This window comes from Halichoerus grypus, chromosome 9 (assembly GCF_964656455.1).
Source record: "Halichoerus grypus chromosome 9, mHalGry1.hap1.1, whole genome shotgun sequence".
Lineage (NCBI taxonomy): Eukaryota > Metazoa > Chordata > Mammalia > Carnivora > Phocidae > Halichoerus > Halichoerus grypus.
The window spans coordinates 12,155,532-12,168,732 of NC_135720.1; the positions used below are offsets into that span (position 1 = coordinate 12,155,532).

The window sequence follows — 13,201 nt, forward strand, 5'->3', positions numbered from 1 at the left end:
ATGCTACAAAATCTATAACTTTGCCCATAGGAAATTTTCTGAGCATCTCAGTTTAAAACCTATTTTTTTAATCTTACTTAAGGCAAAGCTCTTATAAGCCAAATTATGTGGTTTGTAATGTTGACCCTGTATCATTTACAAGAGGTTTGGAATACCCAGTGAACTCTAAGAACATGAGAAGCAGGATACATTTTTTAAAAATCAGTGCACCTAATTTTTTTAATTCAATTTTGACATATTGTCATATTTTTCATGTCTTTTTTTAAGAAATAAAATATTGTAGATAGGCTTCGTACCCTCTTCTATCCCCTTTCTTTCTCTCCTATGAGTATACTCTCTTAAAATTGATATTCATCATTCCCAGGCATTGATAGATATATATACACACACACAGAGGAAGCCATAAGAAATAATGTTTTGGAGTTTTTATATAAATGGAATCATACTCTACATATTTTCTGCCCCTTCATTATTTTCTATTTGGGGCTCTATGTTGGTAACACCATTTACTTATTCCTGTCAATGGCCTTTATGTTTTTCTACCTTTTTTGAAGCTATGCATGTACAATGTTACAGTTAACATTCTTACACAGTATTTCCTCATATAAGTATATAAACTGTTCCCTAGAATATATTCCTAAAGGTAGACTTAAAGGGTTAGGAGGGTGCACTCAACTTCAGCTTTCCTGTATATATTGCCAAATTGTAGTCTAAAGTGCTTGTACCAGTTGCCCTTCTCACTAGCAGTAAATGGGAGTTCCTCTGGCTCCATATATTCACCAATTCTAGGTTCTGCCAGGTTCTTTTTTGTTGTTTAAATTTTGTTCATTTCACGGATATGAAATTGTATCTCATTAGAGTTTAAATTCGTATGTCCCTCATTTGTAATGTGGCTGAGCATAGTTTATGGTTATGGTTCATTTGGGTGCTCTTATCATATTTCTTACCATATTTTCTATTGTTTATTTTTTGGCAGTTAATGTGTAGGAGTTTCTTCGATGTTCTGAACACTAATCCTTTGTCAGGAGTTTCAAATATCTTCTCTCAGTCTGTGACTTACGTTTGTACTGTTTTTATTATACAGAAGTTTTAAATTTTAATAGAGCAAAATATCAGTCTTTTATGGCTTCCACTTTTGCATCTTTAAGAAATTTTTCCCTACTGTGGGGTCATAAATGCTTATTTCTTTTATTATGTTAATCACCACACATTACATCATTAGTTTTTGATGTAGTGTTCCATGATTCATTGTTTGCATATAACACCCAGTGCTCCGTTCAATACGTGCCCTCCTTAATACCCATCACCGGGCTAACCCATTCCCCCACCCCCCTCCCCTCTAAAACCCTCAGTTTGTTTCTCAGAGTCCATAGTCTCTCATCGTTCATTTCCCCCTCCGATTCCCCCCCCTTCACTTTTCCCTTCCTACTATCTTCTTTTCTTTTCTTTTTTTTTTAACATGTATTATTTGTTTCAGAGGTACAGGTCTGTGATTCAACAGTCTTACACAATTCACAGCACTCACCACAGCGCATACCCTCCCCCAGTGTCTATCCCCCAGCCACCCCATCCCTTCCACCCCCCATCACTCCAGCAACCCTCAGTTTGTTTCCTGAGATTAAGAATTCCTCATATCAGTGAGATCATATGATACATGTCTTTCTCTGATTGACTTATAAATACTTATAAAAAATTTTAAAGTTTTGCTTTTTACTTACTGTTAATTCGCTTGGAATTTATTTTTGGTTATGGTACGAGATAGGGAGTTCTTCCTGCTTTAGATATACCTACTTATACCAACATCTCTTATTGAGTGGTCCATCCTTTTCCTGTTGGTGGTTGTTACATCACATCGGTCACATAGCAAATATCCACATGTGCTTGGGTCTGTTTCTAAGACCTTTGTTCCGTTGGTGTGTTTGTCTATGCCTGTGGCAATACCATACTGCCTTAATTTTGATATCTGCTATAGTGAGTCTGCCCCAACCCTCCTCATGTTATTGATGTTCTTCAGGAGCTTCCTGTCTGTTCCTGGCCCTTGGCTTTTCCGTATAAAATTTTATGGAATTTAATTTAAAGGTCTTTAAAAAAATTCTTTTGAGATTTTGGTTGAAATTGCATTGCATTTATGAGTTAATTTAGATATACCTAATTTTAAAATTAAAGTGTTTGGGTTCTTAAAAGAATGAATTCCTGGTTTTTGCAAAAATCGGTTCTCTAAAACAGTTCTCCAAGAGTTCTGAATATTCAAGGTTTTATTACACTTAAAGAAAAGTGCACCATTGAAAATGTTCCTTCATAGATTTTTGGTAATTCATAAAATGAAATAAGCATCTTTAGTTCTTAATTGTGCTTGCTAATTTCTTCAGTCATCAAATATATATTGATTACTTGTTTCATATAGGACCTTCTTCTACAGAATATAACAGGGGTTTGAAAATCCCCAACATCCAATGGTAGGGAAGTTTTCTTATTTGGTTTCTAAGTGCATTATATGGGATATAATTCACACTTCTTAGGTGTACTTCAGTTGATCTTGGAGGAAAATGTTCCCCGTGCGGCCTGTGTATCATGTGTCAGATAGCCTGTGCTTTTAAAATTTATCGCAGAACTCCACCTAGTGTCCATAGGTAGTAGAATATTGACTGCATTCCATCTGATCAGACTGGATTAATTATTTGCTAAAATTTCTTTTTGTGCTTTCATAGAGACTGACAGCCAATACAGGAAGCAAACAGCGAAGTCGCCTTTCTGTTATGGCCCAGTACCTCTGCAACGTTCAGCACATCTTGACAATTCCGGGTCAGGCTTTTGTCCCTAAACCAGAGGTAAGTTTCTGTTTGTTTGTAAATCTTTGTTCATCTGAGGATGTGCCGTAGGAAATTGTCTCTAGAATTTGATTTTCATTTATATGCAAAATGTACTTTTTCTTTCTCTCTCCAGAGTAAGAAAAATCACAATGTGTGAATAGTTCTTGTCCTAAGTTTTCTCCTCTTTATAGTGACCAAATGTCTAGGTTTATTCATGTTGCCCTGGTGGTGGTGGTATTATCATCATCACCTTGTACTCTTCAAAGTTTTCCAGTATAGAAGATAAATTATATGGTCACCTAATCCTCAAAAAAAGAAATCAGTATTTGTTTTGTGATTTCTGAATAGACCTCTAAACCAAGTTACATCAAACATTTTTTATTGTGAATTTTTTTCCACCTTTTTTTTAATTGAAGTACAATTTAACATCCAGTGTTTTATTAGTTTCAGGTGTGCAACATATTGATTCAGCAATTTTATTCATTACTCACTGCTCACACAATAAGTGTAGTCACCATATGTCATCATACAATATTTTTACAGTATTATTGAGTATATTCCCTATGCTGTAGTTTTCATCTTCATGACTTATTTTATAACTAGAAGTTTGTACCTCTTAATCTTATTTTTTTACCCATCTTCCCACCCACTTTCCCTCTGGCAACCACCAGTTTGTTCTCTAGTTAAGTCTGGTTTTAGGTTTATTTGTTTTGTTTTTTAGATTCCATATATAATTGAAATCATGGTGTTTGCCTTCCTGTGTTTGACATATTTCACTTAGCATATACACTCTAGGTCCATCCATGTTATCACAGAAGGCAAGATCTCATTCTTTTTTATGGCTGAGTAATATTGTGTGTGTGTGTGTGTGTGTGTGTGTGTGTGTGTGTGTGTTATACATACATACCACATCTTCTTTATCCACTCATCTATAAATGGACACTTGGATTGCTTCCATATCTTGACTGTTGTAAATAATGCTGCTATAAATAGGGGTGCATATGTCTTTCCAAATTAGTGTTTTTGTGTTTTTTGGGGTAAATACCCAGTAGTGGGATTACTGGATCATACCGTATTTCTATTTTTAATTTTTTGAGAAACGCCCAAACTGTTTTCCACAGTGGTTGGTCAATTTACATTTCCACCAATAGTGCACAGGGGTTCCTTATTCTCCACATCCTCACCAACATTTGTTATTTCATGTCCTTTTGATTCTAGTCATTTCAGTAGGTTGCCTTTTTGTTTTATTGATGGTTTCCTTTGCTGTGCAAGAGCTTTTATTTTGGTGTAGTCCTAATAGTTTATTTTTGCTTTTGTTTCCCTTTGCCTCTGGAGACATACCCAGAAAAATGTTGCTATGGCAATGTCAAAGAAATTACTTGCCTATGTTACCTTCTAGGGAAAATGGTTTTGGTCTCACATTTAGGTCTTTAATCCATTTTAAGTTTATTTTTGTGTACGGTGTAGTGAAGTTTTGAGTTTAATTCTTTTGCATGTAGCTGTCTGGTTTTTCCAGCACCATTTATGGAAGAGACTGTCTTTTCCCCATTGTATGTTCTTGCCTCCTTTGTCAAAGATTAATTGAGTGTATAATGGTGGGTTTATTTCTGGATTCTCTGTTCTGTTCTCTTGACCTACGTGTCTGTTTTTGTGCCAGTACGATACTGTTTTGATTGTTGTAGCTTTGTAGTATACCGTGAAATCTGGGATTGTGATACTTCCAGCTTTGTTCTTCTTTCTCAAGATTGCTTTGGCTATTGGGGTCTTTTGTGGTTCCATACAAATTTTAGTATTATTTATTCTAGTTCTATGAAATAATGCTGGTAGTTTGGTAGGGATTGCATTGAATCTATAGATTGCTTTGAGTAGTATGGACCTTTTAACAGTGTTGGTTCTTCCAATTTGTGAGCATACTCTTTGTATTTGTTTGTGTTCTCTTCAGTTTCTTTCATCAGTGTTTCATAGTTTTCAGACTACAGGTGGTCACCTCCTTGTTAAGTCTATTCCTAGGTATGTTATTCTCTTTGGTGCAATTGTAAATGGTATTGGTTTCTTAATTTCTTTCTGCTACTGTGTTTTTGTATAGAAATGCAATAGATTTCTATATATTAATTTTGTATCCTGCTACTTTACTGAATTCATTTATCAGTTCTAATACTTTTTGGTGGAGCCTTTAGGTTTTTCTGTATATAATATCATGTCATTTGCAAATAGTGACAGTTTTACTTCTTCCATGCCAATTTGGATGCCTTTTATTTCTTTTTCTTGTCTGATTGCTGCATCTAGGACTTCCAGTACTATGTTGAATAAAAGTGATGAGAGTGGACATCCTTGTGTTGTTCTGGAAATTAGAGGAAAAGCTCTGTTTTTCACCATTAACAATGATGTTAGCTGTAAGTTTTTCATAAATGGCCTTTATTATGTTGAGGTGTGTTCTCTCTAAACCCACTTTGTTGAGAGTTCTCATGAATGGATGTATTTTGTCAAATGCTTTTTCTGCATTTATTGAGATGATCGTATGGTTTTATCCTTTGTCTTATTAATGTGATATATCGTACTGACTGACTTGCAAATATTGAACTACCCTTGCCATTTCTGGATCAGTCCTACCTGATTGAGGTGAATGTTTTTAAAATGTATTGTTGAATTTGGTTTGCTAATACTTTGTGAGGATTTTTACATCTTTGTTCATCAGAGATATTAGCCTATAGTTTTCTTTTTTTGTAGTGTCTTTGACTGGTTTTGGTATCAGGGTAATGTTGGCCTTGTAGAATGAATTTGGAAGTTTTCATTACTCTTCTATTTTTTGGAATGGTTTAAGAAGACTTACCTATTAACTCTTGAAATGTTTGGTAGAGTTTACTTGTAGAGCCATCTGGTCCTGGACCTCTGTTCATTGTTGAGTTTTTTGATTACTGATTCAATTGTGTTATTAATAATCAGTCTGTCCAAATTTTCTATTTCTTCCTGATTCAGTTTTGGAAGATTATATGTGCTCTAGGAATTCGTCCATTTCTTCTAAGTTGTCCAATTTGTTGGCATATAATTTTTCGTAATATTCTCTTGTAGTCCTTTGTATTTCTGTGGTATTATTTTTTCTCCTCCATTTCTGATTTTGATACCTTTTTTTTTTTTTCATGAATCTGGCTAAAGGTTTATCAATTTTATCTTTTCAAAGAATCAGCTCTTGTTTTTGTTGATCTCTTCTATTTTTTTTTTTTTTAGCCTCTATTTTATTTATTTCTGCTCTAATCTTTATTATTTCCTTCCTTCTGCTAGCTTTGGGCTTTATTTGTTCTGCTTTTTCTGTTTTAGGTGTATGGTTAGTTTGGGTTTTTTTGAGATTTTTCTCGTTTCTTGAAGTAGGTCTGTGTTGCTATAAACCACTCTTAGTACTGCTTTTGCTGCATCCCGAAGATTTTGAACTGATGTGTTTTCATTTTCATTTGTTTCATGTATTTTTTCTTTTTGATTTCTTGGTTGACTCATTCATTGTTTAGTAGCATGTTGTTTAGCCTCCATATATTTGTGTTCTTTCTACATATTTTGCTGTAATTGATGTCTAGTTTTATACCATTGTGGTCGAAAAAGATGCTCAATATGATTTCACTCTTACTGGAATTCGAATGTTCCTAGTTATGAGAACTTGGTCAGGTTAATAGGTGTGCCCAACGTGGGCAGGTTAGATGGGGCTGGTCCACCAGGTGAACATGGGGAAGGGGCATGCAGTGCTAGCTAGACAGTGGAGAGTGTTTGTCTAGTTCCCACAAATGTCCAGCTATCTAGGCTGAGAAAGAGAGGAAATGTTGTCTGCCAGCACTTTTGTTCTCAGAGAGATTTTTTTAAAGATCCTTGCCCCACTAGTGCACATTTTGAGATTAGTAAGTAAATCTCCTTCATGTATACCATAGTCACTTTTCAAACTGCTGGTTTTGTGCTGTGTCTTGAATGGAGTTATTTATTATGCTGGCTTTTTAAAGGTGGGGACTCAGTTTCCTATGCCCTCTTGCTCTCCTGGAGTTAATCCCCCTGATTTTTTAAGTACCCTAAGTTAAGCCTCACTGGTTTTCAAAGCCAGTTTTAATGGATACTTGTCTTCCCAGTGCCTGGGGTGCCTGGTGTTGGGTCCTATCCTCTCGCTTCTCTGTGCTTGTGTTGTCCCTCTTGTTGTGATTAGTCTCACTTGGGGTTTGGTTCCCAACTGTATCTCTGATCCTCCTCCCCTTTCCAGTATTGCATCCTCTCTGTGATTCACTGGAAGGTCTGTTCTCCCGGTCTTCAGGTCATTTTTAGCACAGATGTAGCTGTTACCTTGGTGTGTCCATGGGATGAGGTGAGCTCAGGATCCTCCTACTCCACCATCTTCTTCCAGTCCTCCTTTTTCCACTTTTTTGAAAGACCCTATTTTGGCAGTGTTACTTGTGATTAATCATCTGTGTAAAATAGTTGGATATTAAACTAGGCTGTTACTATTATATGCTAATTACAGAAGAGTGTTAATTACAAAGTTTCTCTGCCAAAAATAAAAATCAGTATAGTGGTGTCTATTTTAGCAAAACTACTACTGGATGAGTCACTATAGGACATATATTATAAGAATTCATCTATTATTTTGTCAAATGTGTATTGAGCAGCTACTGCATGTAAAGGCATGGGCTTAGGCAGAGTGGGACTGGGAGGACCCAGTCCAACATGGAGTCTGCCTTCAGGGAGTTTATAGCTGGTGAGGAACAGATGTCTCCTTGTTTGCTGAAACTCTCCAGAATAAAGTCTTGTAAGTTTCCCTTATGTCATTTGAGATTTATTAAGGAAAGGAGATAGCATAAAAAAATTGTATAATGTGGTTTTTAGATTTAGATAGATACAGATTATATATTTAGAATGGGGTCCCTAACAATAGTGTTAGACCTACTTGTACATCTTAAAGCATGGCCTGGGAAGTCTCCATATTCTCTGCTACCACCTTCTACTTCCTCTGCCATGTTTGCCACAATTAGCTGAGCTTTTGGGTGACTATAGGAATTCAGTCCATCTTCCACTTATATAACAGTTTTCAGCTTTTTCTGAGTCAGGCTCAGAGCAGTCCTTCTCAGTACCACCTCCATCCAGCATCTCAAGGTTTCAGACATTATAAATGACTTCTTCCAAAATAAGAGACCCTGTTAGATCCTAGATTGAATTCGATGACTAGAGTTGTCTTATAGGCCATCATCAGACTTAACATATTTGTGCTTTCAGTTATTTTCTGTCCTAGAACAGGTGGCCATTGTAATGAAGAAAACCAATTGGCCATATCAGCTTTCTTTCTTCTTGTAATGCACATATGTGTGTATATAATATTTTGAATAGTGTCAGACCCAAATATATCAGAAACCAAGATCTTTACTTTTAGGCTTTTATAGTTGGGGTTATTAACCATAATCCAGAGTCTTTATTCTTAAGGTGGATTTTAGAATATTTTTAGTGGAAAGTTTCTCTTTGTTTTTGTTACCTAGTTGAGGGCATTTGGTGGTGTGTAGAGGTTGTTACCAACCTTATCTTTGATTTTGGGGTAAGATACACATGTAGTTAGTTGATTAAATGTTCTATCCTCTAGGATTAAGGCCTCATGAAAACACTATTTGGAAAAAAAAACTAGCTGTATTTTTGGTTCACTTTACTGAGGGATGTTTGCTTTTTGGCAAATTAAACATATTCAAGCAATTTTCTTTACATGCTTTTCATCATGTTGTAAATATTACATGCAGGGAATTTATTTGTAATCTAGGAAAGCAGTTACCAAGGAGGAGAGAGAATGTATTATGATAAAGCAAAACAGTAAATCAAATGATTAAATTTTGGTTCTAAAAGAATTCCTTGCTGCTCTGAAGTAGTTTTACCATATTAGAGCAGATCAGGAATACTCTGAGTTTCCAGAAAATATTTGACTGATAGTTGTATTGAGCAAATTTTTAAAAATTCTGTTAAGTAAGAAAGGGGAAGAATTTTATAGAGAAGATAAAGTAACAGTACAAAACTTTCCCTTTGGCTAAAGCTTTCTAAACACAAGAAGAGAAAGTCATAAATACAAATAACCACAATACAAGTAAAATATGCTAAGTGCTAAAATAGAGGTACAGGTAGGTTCATTGGGGAATTGAGAGAGGGAGGTTAATTCTCTATAGATGTTCAAAGAACTTACTAAAATTACACTCAACCCATCCTGAGAATTAGATATGAGCACTTCTTCTGTGGTATTTCAAGAAGAACTTATTTATAACCACTTAGGATCTTTCCTGTGAGAATCTGTGATCTCCTCTGCTTATTGGTCTTTAGACTAACTTGTAATCAGGCTTTAATGGCAGAACTTTTACTTCGTGGAACTGTAACAATCCTGTCCTGGCTAGTTGACCTAAATTCTTGCCAAACTCGTTACTCTCATTAACTTCTCTAGTACTCTCCCCAAAATTTGAACTCCAAAATTTGAACCCCAAAATGCAGCCTCTTAGAGTCATAAAATTAGGTTAATTGGCTTACTCAAGTGTGCCCTAATCTCCTAGAGTTTGTAGTATATAGAGTTTAAGTTAGAGTTTTAAAATTTTGTATTTCCATTTCACTTTTGAGTTAAATTATTTTTCCAGTGACAAGACCAAAATATTTCTTTTGCAGTGCAAATTCATGACTAAAAATGCTCCCATGAGCAAATAAAACTTGTTTCAAGCTGACATCTCTAGACCCCTTTTAATCCACATATTTCTGGGGTTCTACAGTAAATTTTTAAGCTGATGTTCACATTACTCAAGTTTGAGAACTACCTAAGCTATTAGGTAGAACCTCAAAATTCTATGTCATTTTTTTCTTTTAAAATTGTGGTCATAGGGCTCATAACATACTTCCAACAGGGGTGCCTGGGTGGCGCAGTTGGTTAAGCATCCGCCTCTTGGTTTTGGCTCAGCACGTGATCTCAGGGTCATTATCTCAGGATTGTGAGATTGAGCCCTGAGTCAGGCTCCATGCTCTGCGGAGTCTGCTTGGGACTCTCTCTTACTCTCCCTCTGCCATTCCCTACTGCGTGCTCCCTTTCTCTCTCAAAATAAATCTTTAACATATTTCCAACAGAATGGATAGGCTTTAGGTCTAACCACTATACTGTACTTGGACCTAGTAGGTAAGTCACTATAAAGGGAGAATTGCAACAGGCTCTTTTGATTAGCCTGATAGGAGCAGCGTACTCTAGTGGAAGAACTGGAAATATTTTAAAGGAAGCTAGACTTACTGGAATTCGAATGTTCCTAGTTATGAGAACTTGGTCAGGTTAATAGGTTGAACTTTAATATATCTCGAATTGGGGCAATCATATCACCCTAGAAAGGTTGCTTTGAGAAAGAGATAATCAATGTGAAGTAATATGAGTATCTAGCATTTGGAGGCAGTTAGTGGAAGGTAGCTATTATGGTTATAAGCAAATATTTATGGACTAAGTTGGTATATTCTGATATAGTTGTATGGATTTTAATTTTTAAGAGCTTCATATAGTTTATATCTAATTTTGGGTATTAGGAGTACTGCCAATGGAGCAAGTTATCCCTAAACCTGGTACAGATTTAAAGCATACTGTCAATACAATTTTAGATGAATTAATGGTGATACACCCATCACGTTATAAAGAAAAGGTCAGGACTTGAGGCATCCATGCCTGACCTTTGAGGATCACATTTCAGAAGCTTTCAGCTATCCTTGCTGACTGACAGCTATCGAGGCCTTGACTTCTATGTGCAATAATCTTGATCTTAGTAAAATGGGTGGATTCACATAAGAAAGCCATTTTCATGCCTTTGTGTTTTTCAAAATCTGATATTGAGGTTATTTCTATTGTATGTTATGCTGTATTTGCGAATCCTTGGGACATAAGGTCAGAAGACTTAACATTCTTCTGCTTAACTAATATTCTTCTGTGTTAGGTCTGGTTTTGTGGAATCAGAGATTGAGTTAAGAATTTTTGTGAAAGTGGTGTATTGAGTGCTCTCAGAAGAGTGGTGTGGGAAGCAGGATAAAGCAAGGGGGGAAAAGCTAAGCAGGGATATTGTTCTGCTTGGAGACTAGCTTCAGCCTGATTCCACCGGGTCAAAGGGTGGCAGGGAGAACGAGAGCTCTGGGGCACAAATTGTCCCACAGAGTCAGTCAAGGGAGCAGCCTGTTGTACACCTGTGTGGCCAGTCTTTGGCTCTGGCCACCTCCCAGGAGCGGTGGTGCCCTAACCTACCAAGGGAGGCAATTCTAGATCTGTGAGCCATTAGCACCGTGCACTCACAGCAGCTGGGGGATGGCTGCACAGCCCAGGGGGTGCTTGGGGAAAGCACTAGAGCAGCCTCGGTGGGCTCCTACCCATAGACAGAGCTGTCAGATTTCTTGTGTGGCCTTCTGTGCTTTGGTTGCTTAGAAGTTCTAGAGTAAGTTTCATGTTTAATTCCTTTAGTAGCCTTCAACAAGGATTATTTAATAGCACTTTTTCTCTCTTCTTTATAACTTTAGTCTTTCACCTTTATTGTTTTCTTTGTATTTACTATGCCAGCAATTGTATTGTAAGTAGCTTCAAATTCTTTTTGAGGGGCGCCTGGGTGGCTCAGTCGTTAAGCGTCTGCCTTCGGCTCAGGTCATGATCCCAGGGTCCTGGGATCGAGTCCCGCATCGGGTTCCCCGCTCCGCGGGGAGCCTGCTTCTCCCTCTGCCACTCCCCGTGCTTGTGTTCCCTCTCTCGCTGTGTCTCTCTCTGTCAAATAAATAAAATCTTTAAAAAAACAAAACAAAACAAAAAAAATTCTTTTTGAAAGTGGGCGAGTCTAAAATAAAAATAAATGTATAAACTAAAACCGATTTTATAAGTAGAAAATTACCAGTCTTTCTTAAAAATCAAGTTTTGAATAGAAACAGGATATTTACTGTTACAATTTATCTTAATACTAGTTATGTTTTAATAACTACTCAAGAATAAAATAAATACTATAAGTCCAAGGAAGGACCAAAATTGCATTTTTGCTGGCAATACTTTTATGTATATATAAAGTGCAATGAAGTGAATAAAAAACTTATTGGAGGTAATGAAGAGATATGCAACAGGTTCTGTAAGATTGTAGGCTAGGATACAAATCCTCCAAAGTCAATAAAATTAATTTATGCTAAAGCCATGTAGCTAAAAATATGGTAATAAAAGGAATGTAATGAGAAAACACTGACTCCAGAATTGAACCTCTGTCTACATACCCCAGGCTGCTCCTGCCTGTATGTATGTAGTGTGCTAATGACCACCTCACCTGCCCATGTCGGGCAGGTATCACCGGGGGGGGGGGGGATATGAGGGCACCCCCTTCACCTTTACTTGCACAACAAGTCACTAGTTACCACCTTCTGACATCACTTACGTTTCTCTTAAATCTACCCATTCCTGTACCCAGTTCTCCTGACTTAACCTGTTTCTACATTTTTGTCCAAACTACTAGCTGATTTCTTCAGTCATATATGTATATATACATATGTATACTTAATATACACATATATCTGCTCCCTAGGTAAAATAAGCATGATATTCTGGGGCTTTCTGGTGTTTCCTTCTTTTGGTTTTATTTTGGTAACTTTTTATTTAAAAAAAAAAAAAAGTTTATATTCAAATACATTAGACCAGAGCTTCTCAACCTTATCACAATTGACATTTTCGACCAGAAAATTCTTTGTTGCCTGGGCTGTCTTGTGCATTGTAGGATATTTAACAGCATTTCTGGCCTACTATATTCCAGTACCACTATATTCCAGTACCACTATATTCCAGTACCACTATATATTCCAGTACCACTATATTCCAGTACCACTACCCCAGTTGTGACAACCAGAAATGTCTCCAGGCGCTGCCACGTGTCCTCTGCAGGCTCAACCCACCCCCAGTTGGAAACAGCCGGGTTAGACCAGGAACCACTGGGCAGCGTCCGTTGCATGCTCCCCCCGCACGTGCTGTGTGCACGTCATCTCATTGAATCTTCACAACTCCCTGAGTAGGTGCTGTTTTTTATCCTCATTTTCACTTGAGCAAACCAAGACTTAGATTCAGTAATACGTACTGTGTAGCCTCGTGCCCTGCATCGCCTTGTGCCCACCTGCTCTGACGGTAGAGCCAGGTTCCCTCAGGTGAATGCCATCTCTCCACTTACTGGCTGAAGACCTTGGGCCAGTTAGGTAATGCTGTTTTTCTCTGTCAGTTCCCCCTGGTACTAAGAATAGTACGTACCACCTAGAGTCCTTCCAGGGTTTAAACCAGTCAGTGTTCATACACGAAGGACTGAAGTAGGACTGGCATGTCCTTGTAAGCACTTTTGCAAGTCACTGAGGATACAAAGGTAAAAAAGACACTTGTCTCCCAGTCT

General features: G+C 37.1%; 1 protein-coding gene across 2 annotated transcripts in view; it reads left to right on the forward strand.

The window, feature by feature from the left end:
• The window catches only part of TFB1M (transcription factor B1, mitochondrial), a 66,522-nt gene that overhangs the window by 33,182 nt on the left and 20,139 nt on the right, over positions 1-13,201 (forward strand). For both annotated transcript variants that reach the window (XM_036112085.2, XM_036112086.2), the window contains exon 5: positions 2,709-2,828. In XM_036112085.2, the coding sequence (XP_035967978.2) occupies positions 2,709-2,828 (120 nt within the window). The remainder of the gene's footprint in view (positions 1-2,708; positions 2,829-13,201) is intronic.